Source organism: Vanessa cardui, chromosome 20 (genome assembly GCF_905220365.1).
Source record: "Vanessa cardui chromosome 20, ilVanCard2.1, whole genome shotgun sequence".
Lineage (NCBI taxonomy): Eukaryota > Metazoa > Arthropoda > Insecta > Lepidoptera > Nymphalidae > Vanessa > Vanessa cardui.
This window is the reverse complement of record NC_061142.1, coordinates 9434271-9448902: the sequence shown is the minus strand read 5'-3', so window position 1 is coordinate 9448902 and position 14632 is coordinate 9434271. Positions and strand designations below refer to the sequence as shown.

Here is a 14632-nt window from a genome sequence, read left to right as displayed (position 1 = left end):
ATATTTGTTTTTAATTTTATAAATAAAGGATTATACACTAAAAAACTGTTATTAATAATTAATTTATTTCATCTACATTCTACAACATTTAATGAATATTATTTGAACCCTTAAGCTTAAGGCTCATTAAGTTATTTATTATTAGCTTGATTCAAAACAGCGAAATACGAATAAGATGTTCGAAGAATCTGCAAAAAAAATGTATTATGATAATCAATAGATATACCTAATGGTTCTTTTTCTTTGTAAAATAAAATCGTCACAGCTGAACGGGGTTCTCAGGTAGGACAGGAGTGGTTGGTCACTGAAAGAACGGTCCTGTCATTGAATTAAATTTCGTCCAGTAAACTTATCCGAGATGTCGACTCTGCATAATAGACACTTTAAAATGGTGACCTTAAAATTTTGTTGTTTACACCTATAAAGATGTATCACCTCGAATGTCACCCTTAGTTCACCCATTAAATATATTTTATAAGTGTTTAGTGATAAATCGATGGTGTAACTTTTTACAATAAATAAATAAAACAAAAACCCTATCTTCTCCTCAGCCAACGCCTCAACAAAGTGTGTTTTGATACGGACTTAAATATCGAAAAACTGTAAGTTTGGAGTTAGACCTTAACATTTACGCGCACAAGACCAAAGCAATGAAGAGAGGAAATTTCAACTGTATACAATCTAGTTAGACATTGGAAAGAAAGCTTTTGGAACGACACAAACCAAGAAGTCCTTTTAGTTTGCCGTCTTTTTATGTATATAAATATATATGTATAGTTTACTTAGTAAGTACAACAATATTGTTCAACAAAAGTCATGGTATACTTACAGACACGAAAGTAGGCCGCGAAAGCGGAATGTAATGACCGGCTTTAAAAATAATTGGTCTTTTCATAGTCTCCATCGCAATGAGAAGAGATCTCCTGAACTTGGCATCCTGTTCGTACCATGGACATTGGTACAAACATTCGCGCAACTTTTCGCTCTGAAAATCCAATCAATAGAATTCAAGTAATATTATAGCATATAACTAAAATGTGTCAACAAATAAAAATAGGCGAAGGCGGATAGGGAGCCATTTAAGTTGAGTACGAAATGCAGATATATGGTCATATTTACGTAAGCCGCAAATGAACCAAATAGCCAGGTTTTGAAGACGCTCTAATTTATTAAGTAGCTCCTCAGTCACATCCAAAAAGCAAACATCAGCGTAGTCGAGGTTTGGTAGAAGAAGAGATTGCGCTAGCATAATTTTTGTACTGAAAAGGAGAAAGTATTGGAGATGTTTAAGAGAGTGGTAAGTGTAGTGTATCCGCTTGCTAACATCATTGACTTGGGCCACCCAGGACATATTGCAGTCAATAACAAGACCCAAGTCCCTTACTGAATCGCAGTAAGAAATTGGAATCCCGTCATAAAGTAGTTTGGGGACTAGCCCCCAGTCTAGCTTGCTTCTAAGCCTGCTACTGCCAACATTTATGGCTTGTGATTTTTTGGTATTCACAAGAAGGCCAAAAGATTTAGCCCACGACTGAATAACAGACAGGTCCATATTCAATAAATCAACAGCCCTGGGTAGCTCAGCCAAACTAAAATGTCGATAAAGCTGTAGATCATCTGCATACAGATGGAAGGGAGAAATAATAAATCGGGAAATGTTATTAATAAAAACAGTAATAGTGAAAGTACGCCGCCTTGAGGGACACCAGCCGTGAGCTCTAACCAATCTGACGAGGAATCGTCGGTTTTTACACATTGCTGGCGTACGAAAAGGTATGAATGAAACCAGTTAGTAACAGGAGGAGAGACGTTGACTGCTCGAAGAGTACCAAGAAGTATGTCAAAATCAACGGAGTTGAAGGCGCTGCTAAAATCCAATAGATCAATTGCAGTGAGCTTGGTGTTATCCATAGCCCACCGCACATGATCACTGGTGCATTGTCATCCAACACTGGTAAAATCATATTAAGGCTGAGGCTATCGCTACCAATGGCTTTGGTGGAAATAGAATTGACACACCTCTTGATAACATCTTCAGAAACCAACTGGAAAAAGAAAGAGGGACAGTTTGGTGGTTCAAGAGAAGATAAATAAGAAAGAGTATCTGATTTCGTTATAGGATCTACAGTAGTGGGAGGGCTAGTGAAGAAAGAATTTAGCGCTTTAAGGTCAACGGAACTGTGGCAGGCTACAGGAGTTTTGCCCACACCCATTGACCTTAAAATCTCCAAACTTGGGTTTGACAGAGATTTTTAATGTGAGAGTACAACAACAACAATAATATATAATATATAATTTATGATTATCGTTTTATATATTAAGATCAGCATTAAAAATAAATATTTGAAATATTACTGATACCAATAACAGCCACAAAAGCGTTAAATACTCATATCACACGAATATGGTCCTAAATTTTTAAATACTTATGGAACGTGTCTTTACGGTAGTAGTGAGTTCGCTTCCGCACCAGCAGTAGAGCAACAACTGGGACAGCATGGTTACCATATACACCAACATCGAGTAAAACTGCAAACTGCTTGTCTTTGCCTATTGATAAGTGAAAAAAATATAAAATTACAAAATCTACTGAAGTGGCTACGACTATAGACTAAGTTATTGATAATTATTAATTCTTACAATAGTAATGCAGAGCCCTATGATACAGATAATAATAACTGTACCACTTAATTGGAAAAAAATGTTCGCGTGATATGTGTTTTCCAATAATTCAATGAATCTGAAACAAAGTGTTTTAATTACTACTACAACTTATTTATTTTTTTCAAAACGTATGCAGTAGAGTAGGTAACCCAAACAAGATGTCCGTAATTCTCAAAGACCAGAACAATTTTGAAAACCTTTTTATAGAGAAAGCAACAGATTAAACTTGAGTCCTCAAAATTAAGATGTGAAATATAAAACCTTATAACCGCCTGGTGTTGGCGAATACACTCAATAAACAACTGATTATTTTCTTCGATTATTTCACTATATTCCTCTTTTTTCAATTTCGCTGACATCGGTGCATTTTGTATCTGCAAAAATGTAATAGGAAAATGTGAAAAACTTCGTAAACAGCACAGGCGATATAATAGGTGTTAATCTACGGTCAGTCTGTAATATGCACACTTTAAACTTGCTAATTTCGAGCTGTCACTGACAATTTTTCAACATAAAACCACAATAACTTGCTATCGACCGGATCTGGGTTTTGAACCCTGGATCTTAGCCTTGATCTACGGCCTTATATTTAGTCACTAAACTAAGCAGAAGAAAACGTAATATAACTTTAAAAATGTTTTAGTTAAAAAAAAGCTATTCTCTTTAAGATTTGGATTTAGAACAAAATCAGAGGATATCTGATAAAGGCATATTATTCGATACAAGATTTTGTAGATGATAAAAAAGCGTGGAATTAATACCTGTTGACTTCCAGGTAGGATATATTAATTTAATAATTGCTTTTTGGCAAAATCTTTAACTATAAAAAATAAAATTAAGAATGCACATAACAAGATAAAAATGACTTGGAAAATTATTAATTGTGAAACTGGTAGAGTTGGCAGTTGCAAGTTGCCACTCCGAATTGAGCCTGAATTATAATAATAAAGTAGTAAATAGTCAAAAGGAAGTTGCTACAGTTTTTGAAAAATTTTTTGCTGACATACCAGTTTTGACAACTAAGTCACTTATATCTTCTCCAGATGTTGCCGAGTCATTGATGAAAGAAAATGTAAGAGCTTGTAAATCTAACTTTAATTTTACCCTTGTAAACCCCAACGACATAATACGCGCCCTTAAGTCACTAGACATCAAGAAAACGGCTGATTTATGGGGTATTTCTCTAAAGGTGATAAATTCGATTATTGATGTATGTTGGACACAAGTATTATCATATGTAATATGATAATAGTTGTGTCCAACGTGGTATATTTCCTGACCTGATGAAATATAGTAAAATTATTCCAATATTTAAATCTGGTAGTTCTTCAGACCCCAATAACTATAGGCCAATTTCGATTCTACCTACCCTGAGCAAAATATTTGAGAAAATAATTCTGAATCAATTATTAGAACATTTTAACAAACATAATCTGCTTCATAGTAAACAATTTGGATTCGCGAGGGGTCGCTCGACAACAGACGCTGGTATCAAGCTTATTAAGAATATCTATGAAGCCTGGGAGGAGTCACGGGATGCCTTAGGGATTTTCTGAGACTTATCCAAAGCCTTTGATTGTGTTCAACATGAGACTCTGGTCAGGAAACTTTATCACTATGGAATAAGAGAATGTGCGCTTGACCTTCTGACTTCTTATCTTAACAATAGAATTCAGAGGGTTGACGTTAAGGGAAATAGTTCTCCTGGGGTCTCAGTTGGTATGGGGGTCCCTCAGGGATCAATTCTTGGACCTTTTCTGTTTCTCACATATATAAACGACTTGCCCTTTCTTGTTGGGAACAAACATGATATAGTATTGTTTGCTGATGATACCTCCTTAGTTTTTAAAATTAATAGAAAACAGGTACAGTACGACGACGTAAACAATGCTATAGCTGATATAGTACATTGGTTTAGCGTAAACAATCTTAGGCTTAATAATAATAAAACAAAAATTGTGAAATTTAGTACACCAAATGTACATAATGTAAAAGCCGATGTACTCATTAACGGGGAATCTATGGATCCAATTGATTCTGCTGAGTTTCTTGGCCTTACTGTTGATGCCAAGTTGCAATGGGGCCCCCATATTAACGGATTGGCGAGTAGACTGAGTTCTGCGGCATTCGCGGTCAAAAAGATTAGATTATGTACCGATGTTGATACGGCTCGCTTAGTATATTTCAGTTACTTTCACAGTATAATGTCATACGGTATTATGCTGTGGGGCAACGCAGCCGCTTTCATACTATATTTGTGCTACAGAAGAGGGCTATTCGCGCAATCTATAACCTAGGAGCTAAAGAATCGTTAAGGAATAAATTTAGAGAAATCAAGATATTGACTGTTGCTTCTCAACACATATTCTGCAATGTTATGTATGTACGAAAAAATATTAATGATTTCATGAAAAAATTTGATACTCATAGCATTGGTACAAGGAACAAACACAAACTTGTTACTCCTGTTACTCGACTACATAGAGTCAGTAACTCCTTTGTGGGGCTAACTCCTTTTTTACAACAGGATCCCAGAAAGCGTTCAAAATGCCTCTGTTGCCAAATTTAAGAAAATTATTAAGGAACGCTTGTGTGCAAAAGGTTACTATACAAATAATGAGTTTATGATCGATAGCACACCTTGGGAATGAAACGATCGCCTCCTGGCTATTTCATCTCATATTAAATTGTTTAAATAATATATGAGACAAATAAAAAAAAAAAACCCGCTGAGTTTCTTTCGCCGGTTCTTCTCAGGTCAGGGTATTTTCTTTTCCGAACCGGTGGTAGTGTTTCAATTGACCATCAATAAGATAGTGTAATGCTTCTATATTGAATAAAGTTATTTGAGTTTGAGTTTGAAAATTGTACTAACTTAAAAATTAACTAACATGACTGTATTTTTTTAAATGTTGAAAAAGAGTAACTACTGAGTTTCTTGCCGGTTCTTCTCGGTAGAATCTACTTTCCGAACTGGTGGTAGCTTCACTTAATTGTTAAATGACGATTCAAAAGTGCTTGTGAAAGCCCACTTGAATAAAGTATACTTTGATTTTGATTTTGATTATATATAACGATATGCTTTGCAATTTCAAAATTTATTTATTATTATTTAAGAAACTGTTGTTACGCAAAATTGAATTAGCAAACAATGTAGAGGCTGAAACTCATGCTAAACGAACATCTCAGTGCGAACGATATGTAAAAAATACAGTACCAATCTTGTATAGAGAATAAAATTTCACATAGGTACCTTTTGTATTTTGTTAATAATTATTTCAATTTGTGCGCAGCCGAACATGATCATGGAGAGGCTGATGCTGTCAACGGAGAAGAATAGCAAGGCGCTGATGTAGATACTGATCACTTGATACAAATAGCCCGTTACAAACTCCGAGAACTTCAAGGGGTCTAGAGGCATCCTGCATATGCATCAAAAATATTATGAATCCTGTACACACCCAAACAGTTTTCTTACATAAAAGTAAAAAATACTTCGTACTACTAGCTAATACTAACTACCTACACTTTTAAATTTATTAAATTGTTTCTCCTTTAGAAAAAATGTTGTTTGGTGTAAAATTTAATTGCCAGGAGCTCATGATTTTAACACACGTTCTTATTTATATTATAACAAACAGGCCTTTAAAAAATAAAGGCAGATACAAAATATGTTCTATAAAAATAGTTGACTATATGTTAATTTTACCAAATCTTAAAAGGAAAAGTCCTCACATCCGGGCTGTCAAACCAAGGCATGATGGTCCACAGTGTGCAAGATATTAATGCATTAACTAAGAAAATGTTGCATAATTTTTTCACTTTGCCAGCTTTCGTCAATAGTAACCTGTAAAATTAATTCATATAAATTTGAATGTCCTCTATAGGTATATCTAAATTTAGCACCTATGGTCATGGATGCTACAATGCGAAGTTACTAGCTCTAGAGTGGTTTGTACTGAAAATTATTATAAAATTTATTAATTTTTGAATAAGACTACCAGTTTTCCAATAAAAGTTATTGTATTATAGTATAAATTAAAAAAAAACCAAATACACAAGATTTTGTCCGCGCACATTTTAAGTATTGAACAATGAAAATTTCGGATAGTCAGAATGATAGAAAAGATAATATTTGCCGCGCGTTTTTGGAAAACAGAGCCAAAATATGAAGTTCCCAAATAATATTTTAAAGAAAGGGCTTCAACGAATTCGGTTTGTGTGTTGAATCCCTTTAAGTAGGTAGGTATATAATATGAATGGTATTTTATAATAAATAAAAAAAAAATACTTGTCGTGAATAGAAGATTGTGATTCGAAGATATCAACCACCATAAAATCCAATAACTTTATTAAATTTCTCTTATTGTTAATAAATACTGCGACTTTATAGCAGACGGCGGCCTGAGTGAACAGCAAATTTGAAGCCTCGGAGACCTCATTCAGATCTCCCCAAACCAACAAAATATATATTATTTCGAGTAACAAAAACGAATATTGCGTTAGCAAAACCACGAATCTGACAACGTAGAACGAAACAGCATTTTTTGTAGGCGGCAACCAAATTGATAAAATCATGAGAATTTTTTTCGATCTCGAGAGAAATATGTCCATATTATTTTCGGTCATCTTTCGTTGTTGAAATACGAAAGCGGCAATAATTCAACTTTACGATAAGTGCTCTTACATATATATATGTTGGCACGGTGTGTGTATGTATCTACTGCCTGTAGTTGTTGTCAGTGACATTTAGGCTGCTCTTTTTACAGGGCTTTTATTTAACCCACAATGTTTATTTGTTTAGCTCAAATTTCGTTGTAAAGTAAAGTTGTATGTACCTCTCTTAACCGATGATTGCGGGATCAAACCCAAGCCAGCACCTCTGAATATTCATGTGCTTAATTTGTATTTATAATTCATATCGTACACGGCGGTAAAAGAAAACATCGTGAGGAAACCTGCATGTGTCTAATTTCATAGAAATGCCACATGTGTATTCCACCAATTCACATTGGGACACTGTGGGTTGCGAACGTTCTCGTAAAAAGGGAGAGGAGACATAATATGTACCTCTTGCTCTTAAATACTTACGACTAATAGTTGAAGTTATCCATGTTGAAATCCATCCATCAATCCATGTAAACAAACTAACATGCTATGTTTTTAGTAAAACTGAGCATTGATTGTAACAACCTACATTTTATGATACTTTTCATCCACGTCAGACTAAATTTTACGATGTATGTGTTTTTATTTTTTGTCTCATTGAATATAAGCCATTCAACCACTTAATGATGAATTTGCGAGATTTAAGGTAGACTGTACAAAAGACATGGCAAAAATCAGATCGTCATAAAGATGACTATTGATGTAATTTGAACACAAATTTCGCTTATACATAGACTTTTCTTACTAAGTATAAACTACTTTTAACTGTTTACCATTAATATTTTGAATAACTTTTAGAAATAATCATGTAAATATCGTAACACGCTGTATAACCGACATTCAAATAAACTATTGATTGACAACAATTAGCAGTAAACTGTAATGATCTTTGTTTACAAACTTATACTAAGGTAGTAATTAAAACAGGTGAAATAATTGCTAAGTACAACTTTAAAACTTGAATTGTATTCTAAAGTAATAAATGTATCGTGGTATACAATTTATTTACATTAAATTAATTAAAGTTATAAACTAGGTATACACGTGCAGAATTGTTCGCAGTTTTCTATTATTCTACATTGTTTGATTCAAAACAGCGAAGTATGAGTAGGACATTCGTAGAATCTGAAAAAATCGTTATTAAAATATATTGAGTGTAGCGGATTTTGAGATATCTATAGAAGAATAACTAACATACATATACCCTACTCCCATCGAAAAAGAATTGAATAAAAACCTTACACTTACGCATTACATGCTATTCACTATGGCTCAGCTATATTTTGCAGTTCTTAATTAATATATTTTTAAACACTATTCTACTTACTTAAGTACCTAAAATGTAATATAAATAAACAATTAATTAATTATATCTACTTTCATTTTACATCTAAGTCCCAGTACCTTCGTCAGCTATTGAAACGCATTTTTTTTGCATATCAATAAATAAAAAAGTGAATATTATAGATTTAGTTAAGTTAAGTATTGCGTCAATTCGGTGACCAAGATGGTACCATCAAGATCCCGGACCTAATTAATATCTATTCCTTCAAGCCAGAATACGGAAATATAAATATTAGTATTTAGCAGTAAATTATATGTACTCTTAAACTATGATTGCGGAAAGAGCCGAGATGTCCCAGTGGTTAGAACGCGTGCTTCTTAACCGATGATTGCGGGCTCAAACCCAGGCAAGCACCACTGAATATTCATGTGCTTAATTTATTAAAAAATCTTAAATTTGTGCCCACCCAAGTGCCCAGTGCTGGTTTAGCGTAATTCTTGAGTTGTGTTGTATTTACAATACCATGTCTTGACATAAAATAACAACACTTCAATAAAACTTACAGACACAAACGTCTGCCTCGACAAGCTGATGTAATGACCAGCCCGCAAAACTATTGGGTGACTCATGCGCATCATAGCGAAACAGAGCATTCGCTTGAACTTCATGTCCTGCTCGTACCAGGTGCAGTGGTACAGCACTGTGTGGAGATTCTCACTCTAGAAACGAAATGGGTTCATTATAAAAACTATAACGACTAGTTAACAGAACGTAGCGTAGCGTTTAAATTACGCTAAAGTTTTTACAAGAAAAGTGGGCTCATTAGAGACTTGGAAAAAAGCCTCTAAGAGTCTTGGACATAGATCCATTTCCAACCGATTTTACTTTGACATAAAGATAAGTTAAAACTACTTATATTTTAACAATAAGCTTTTCTACAAGTATAGAGACAGAAATAATATTAAAAATGTACAAATGCTTACTGTTGCGGTAAGTTCGTGTCCACACCAGCAGCACACAAATAACTGACTGATCATGACCGACAAATAAGTCAAGATTGAAAAGAATTGCATGCTCTGCCAGTCCTCCTAGTTAAGAAAATGAAATGAGACACAATGAACACATACAAAAAACAAATCATGTTACAAGCGACTCGAATAGCGCGTGATACTTCCTGTATTAGCATAGCTTCATATTTTCCATGTTTTGACAAATTTAGCCTTACAGGGATATTACTGAAAGTTAAATATAACCCATAACCTATTTCTTGTCTTAAGAATTGTCAAACTAAAGTTATCCAGGTTCTAGAGTTGGCTCTTCTCTAGAAAAGCCTGAGTCGAATTCAAAAGCTCCATTTTGAGTGATAAACTAAATCATCGTACCAATACGGTAGTCGATTTTATAGTTTACATATTTTACCATAATTATAATCATATAATTATCATCATCCATTTAATTTGTTTAACTTTTTTATTTCCGAACTAAGTATTACGTACCACTAGAATTCGTAATGCAGACATACAAATAAGTCCAACACTTCCCACGAGTTGGAAAAATAAAAACGTATGGTATGTATTTTCCACAAGTTCTGTAAACCTAAAACAGAAGGTATTTATACGGGTATGATTATATAAAGCAGAATTTAAAATATGACAAATACAAATGATGGCGTTTGTATTTCAAGCGCTTAGATTCTTCTCAAACAAATACATAAAAACAGCCTGTAAATTTTCCACTGCTGGGCTTGAAGTTTCCTCTCCCTTTGAGGAGAAGGTTAAGAACATATGCTGTTCCAATGCGGGTCGGTGGAATACGCATTTGGCAGATTTTTCATAAAATTTGACACATGCAGGTTTTCTCACGATGTTTTCCTTTACCGCCGAGAACGAGATGAATACAAATTAAGCACATCAATATTCAGTGCTTTCCTAGGTTTGAACCCGCAGTCATCAGTTAAGATGCACGCTTTCTAACCACTGGGCTATCTCGTCTCCAAACAAATAGCAGCAATTTTTCACTGGATCACTATACCAATTAATTAATGCATGCAGTAAAATGTACATAATATACAAGAACAAAAATGAATAAAATATAAAAAAATGAGTTATTAGATTCGTTCAGCCTTACGAAACTATAGCCTGGTGTTGCTTTATACACTCAATTAATTTTCTATTGTTTTCAGCTATAATTGCAATTCTTTCTGTCTTGCTTTCACATTGTATTGGTTTAATCTGTTGAAAAAAATAACACTATATATTCAAAAAACTACTTAAAAACACATATACTAAATATATTTTTTGTTTTTGTTTTTTTTATATGTACTAAACAATTGGTAGGGTAAAAATATTCTAATACGAGCATGAACTTTATGATCTCTTCATAGTTATCGTCACTGTTAACTTTCTTGTTATATTTTAATTTTCTCCAAACGAGTACGAGAAATACTATTTTTACGGTATCAAAGAGGACAGGAGTTTTTCAATCTACGTCAAATCTACGTCATTTATGAACCCATTATGAAATTTTTAATAAAATAGTTACGGATATCTATTACGTTACATTTCAATTGGGAGAAAAAATTGAAGTTGGTTATAATTTTGTTAAATTTAACATATTTTACCTACCTACTTTATTAAGTTAAAAAAATACTTGTAATATTTATACAAGAAGAAAAATATAACGTACTATCAAATATAAAAAATCATACATTCAACGCATCATAAGATTATTAATTTATTACAGTCAAAATCTTATCCTTGATGATATCCAACTGTGCACAGGCAAATATAACCATGCTGAGTGTGACGCTGTCCACTCCGAAATACATGTAGGCGCTCATGCATATTGTAAGCAGCTGAAATGCGTAACCAAGTTCGTACTGCGGAGAATATTCCGGTTTGACAGGCATCCTGGTTGATTTAGATAGAACAGTTTAGTTAGATTATATATAAATGTACGTAATAAAAAAAACCCTGTAAATCCCTCAGATTTTTTTAGAGCTAGATCGAAAAGTTTTTCTATTAAATTTAAGGCCAAAGTATTTGATATATCAATAGTCCTATAACAACATTGTATTAGCCTTCAAGATGCTGTTGATGGCGTTTCATTTCTTCATACGTGGCTGATATACATTTTCAGAGGGTGGTTAGGCGCATTGCCAAGAAAAGTATTTTCCATATTCACCACACTGTCAGATGTTTTCCCATAACCCCTAATTGTCTTGATCTCTTAGTCGCCTCACACGACAGTCTTTTAAAAATATGCCAGAGAGCTATTGTAACCCCGTCTATGTCTGTAGACATTTATCGTGACAACTCAATAATTTAATTAACCAAGGTGGAAATTATATTGTTTTTTTTTTTTTATAAACTTATCTTACCACATATCAAACGGGAACTTGCGACTACCGGCATCATCAAAAAGTGGTTTTAAGGCCCATAGACCGCAAGTGGTTTGGGAACTGATCATGAAGGCCATTAACAACCGCTTAATCCTTTTAGCCTGCTTCTTCAGAATTCTGTTAAAAGACTTCATATTAAAAATAAAACATTGTCTTTCTTAACATGACCTACAATAGTAAAGGTAAAATAAACCGACATATATTAATATTATTCTACTAAATAAATATATTTAATCTTTATGTTATGCTACGATTAATATTTAATCCATATAAGTAAATGTTAGGTGATTATATGTTGAATTATCAAAGAAATTCTAAAGAACCAAAAATAAAAAAGACAGCCGTTTTAACAAGGAACGGATTGAGCTTAAGATAAAAAGCCTGAAAAGCTCTACAAAGACCCGAAACAAGTCGTAATAGTCATTTTTTAGCTCGAGTCTAGACATGAAGATAAGAAATCTTGTACCGTCAGCAGGAACTGAAATTAAAGTTTATATAACTTCTCGTATTATTATACCTCTCATGTTCGTTCGATTGTGGCAAGAATATTTCATCGTTCATTCTTTTAAGCAAATCTTTAAGCGCACTTATATTTACTTGTAAGACGGTAACTTTAAAACATAAACAGGCCTGCGTGAACAACAAGTAAGATGACTGGGATACAGCCTCCAAGTCTCCCCAAACCTGTCCAATGAATATAATTTGGAAAAGTAAAAATATATATTGTAAGGACAGCATGAATATTCGATATGCTTTGTGTATTGCAGTTTCGTTTGATGGCGGCACCCAAACTCCCAAATATTTCATTACGAATTTGGCTCTGTTCAAATATAAGTCTTCAGATTTCATTACTTTCATTATTGAGTAATATTTCCAATGACAGTTTTCTGAACGACGTTTTCCAGTATAATGAGTGAAAACATAATAAGCTATGAAAACAAAAGACTTGATAAGGTATGATTATGTCATTAGGATAATTTTGAAAATAATACCCTGGATATCGTTGATATGTTCTTGGATGGTAATTTTCGCTTTATCAATGTAAAATACATTCGTAACGATTTTGTACTTTTAATTTAATTGTTGTCAATTATTACTTTATTCGTACAAACTACTAGCACAGAATCCGTGAATTCACATGGATATATTACATATATTTTTACAATTGTTATTATTTCATTTTAATATCGAGTTTTTAGATGGGTAATGGGCGATAGTGGGGTAGTCGCCTTTTTGTAGAGTATAATCATGCCCAACCCTGACCATTGAAAAGGTGCAGTGCCTGAATCTAATCTGGAGTAAAGAAGTCGTTAATCGTTTCATATAAGACATTTACAGCCTATTTTATTGACTCGTTAGTAATTCCATCAGGTTCTGGTCATATTTCTACTTTCATTGTTTTTGTTCCTTCTGTAATTATGAGGTCGTCTATCATTATTATCTACAAAACTTCTTCTGCAGATTCTATGATTATCTTTTTGCTGGTGCTGTCAAGTTTATTTGTTGAATTTTGGACTTTACAATCATACAAGATTTTAATAGAATTCTGTTGTGGTTTTCATAATATCCTGTTATGTGATTTTATGCCATAGGCAGTCATAACTACTATATGAAAACAAAATCAAAATATTCTTTATTTAAGTAGGCTTTTACAGGCACTTGAATTGTCATTTAACAATTACATCACTTTAATAGTCATATTACAGTGTTGGATTAAATGTAAAGCTACCAACGGTTCAAAAAGTAGATTCTACTGAGAAGAACCGTCTAGAAACCCATTAGTTACAATTTTTCGCCATTTTATGTGTATATAAGTGCTTTAAATGTTTGAATAGGCCAAGTTGTAGATACTTTGCGAAATCAAAACTAGGTGTTATTAGTAAGTATAGCCTCTTTCCCCGTTTCTATATTTTTCGTTCAGATTCTTAGGAATAGATCATTTAGTGGAAAGTATTAGTCGATTTAAAAACTAGTTACAGATTGTTTATATAAATGATTGTTTATATAAAACATACTTCTTAAATCGTCAAGTAGCAAGCCCGGCATGGGAAGTGATGCTTAATTTTTTTGGAACATCGTTTTTTTAAGGAATTTAACGTCATGGGCAACTTTCCTCGCAATTAACCTTTTTTCTCTTTGTTTATATGCGGTTTTATTTAAACAATTATTTGTTATTAATTTTTTTGTGACTGTTTTTGTTATTAAGTAGAGTGCCTACCGACTTAGCTAATTGTAATATTTAAATATAGTCATACTTATTTTGTCAATTTATATATATATATATACAAATTGAATAAAATGATATTCTTATAAGAGTCAAAGGTCTACAAGATCATGTTCAACATCCAACGGTCAGATGATTGACTCTTTGAAAATAATGTAAACAGCTTTAGCCGCTATTGTTATTAACATGGCCAAATGGCCAAGTGCTCGGAAACCACTGGATTAAAAAATAGATGCTGGCAATTGGCAAACTATTTTTTTGTAGAAGTCTAACATTTAATGACAATTAATTCACATATGACGATAAATTATTACGTTAAGTAATAATATATAACGTTTTTATTTATTATTAAATATATCAGTTATGTAATTTAATCAATTTTGTGATTTTA

The 14632-nt window shown here is 33.1% G+C and overlaps 2 protein-coding genes across 2 annotated transcripts; both read right to left on the bottom strand.

Annotated features, from left to right (window-relative positions):
* Positions 1-78: 78 nt before the first annotated feature.
* LOC124538303 (odorant receptor Or1-like) lies at positions 79-7293 on the bottom strand. The gene is made up of 8 exons (XM_047115329.1): positions 6956-7293; positions 6374-6511; positions 5918-6086; positions 2926-3038; positions 2641-2740; positions 2446-2550; positions 830-985; positions 79-188 (listed from the first exon to the last, which is right to left on the bottom strand). Exons 1-8 carry the CDS (start codon positions 7291-7293, stop codon positions 132-134), a joined length of 1176 nt encoding a protein of 391 aa, XP_046971285.1. The 3' UTR covers positions 79-131.
* Positions 7294-8341: 1048 nt separating this feature from the next.
* On the bottom strand, positions 8342-12875 carry LOC124538302 (odorant receptor Or1-like). The gene is made up of 9 exons (XM_047115328.1): positions 12804-12875; positions 12535-12719; positions 11997-12134; positions 11358-11526; positions 10745-10848; positions 10114-10213; positions 9601-9705; positions 9181-9336; positions 8342-8457 (listed from the first exon to the last, which is right to left on the bottom strand). The coding sequence occupies exons 1-9, from the start codon at positions 12873-12875 to the stop codon at positions 8407-8409; spliced, it is 1080 nt and encodes a 359-aa protein (XP_046971284.1). The 3' UTR covers positions 8342-8406.
* Positions 12876-14632: the final 1757 nt, after the last annotated feature.

Excerpts from the sequence above, each read along its gene's own strand:
- LOC124538303 (XM_047115329.1), bottom strand. The coding sequence starts at position 7,293 with ATGACCGAAAATAATATGGACATATTTCTCTCGAGATCGAAAAAAATT. Across the intron at positions 6,512-6,955 it reads CAATCTTCTATTCACGACAA|GTTACTATTGACGAAAGCTG; the intron begins GTATTTTTTTTT and ends TTAATTTTACAG. Across the intron at positions 189-829 it reads CGCGGCCTACTTTCGTGTCT|ATTCTTCGAACATCTTATTC; the intron begins GTAAGTATACCA and ends TTTTTTTTGCAG.
- LOC124538302 (XM_047115328.1), bottom strand. The coding sequence starts at position 12,875 with ATGAAAGTAATGAAATCTGAAGACTTATATTTGAACAGAGCCAAATTC. Across the intron at positions 10,214-10,744 it reads CAACACCAGGCTATAGTTTC|GTTTACAGAACTTGTGGAAA; the intron begins GTAAGGCTGAAC and ends CTTCTGTTTTAG. Across the intron at positions 9,706-10,113 it reads CTGCATTACGAATTCTAGTG|GAGGACTGGCAGAGCATGCA; the intron begins GTACGTAATACT and ends TTTCTTAACTAG.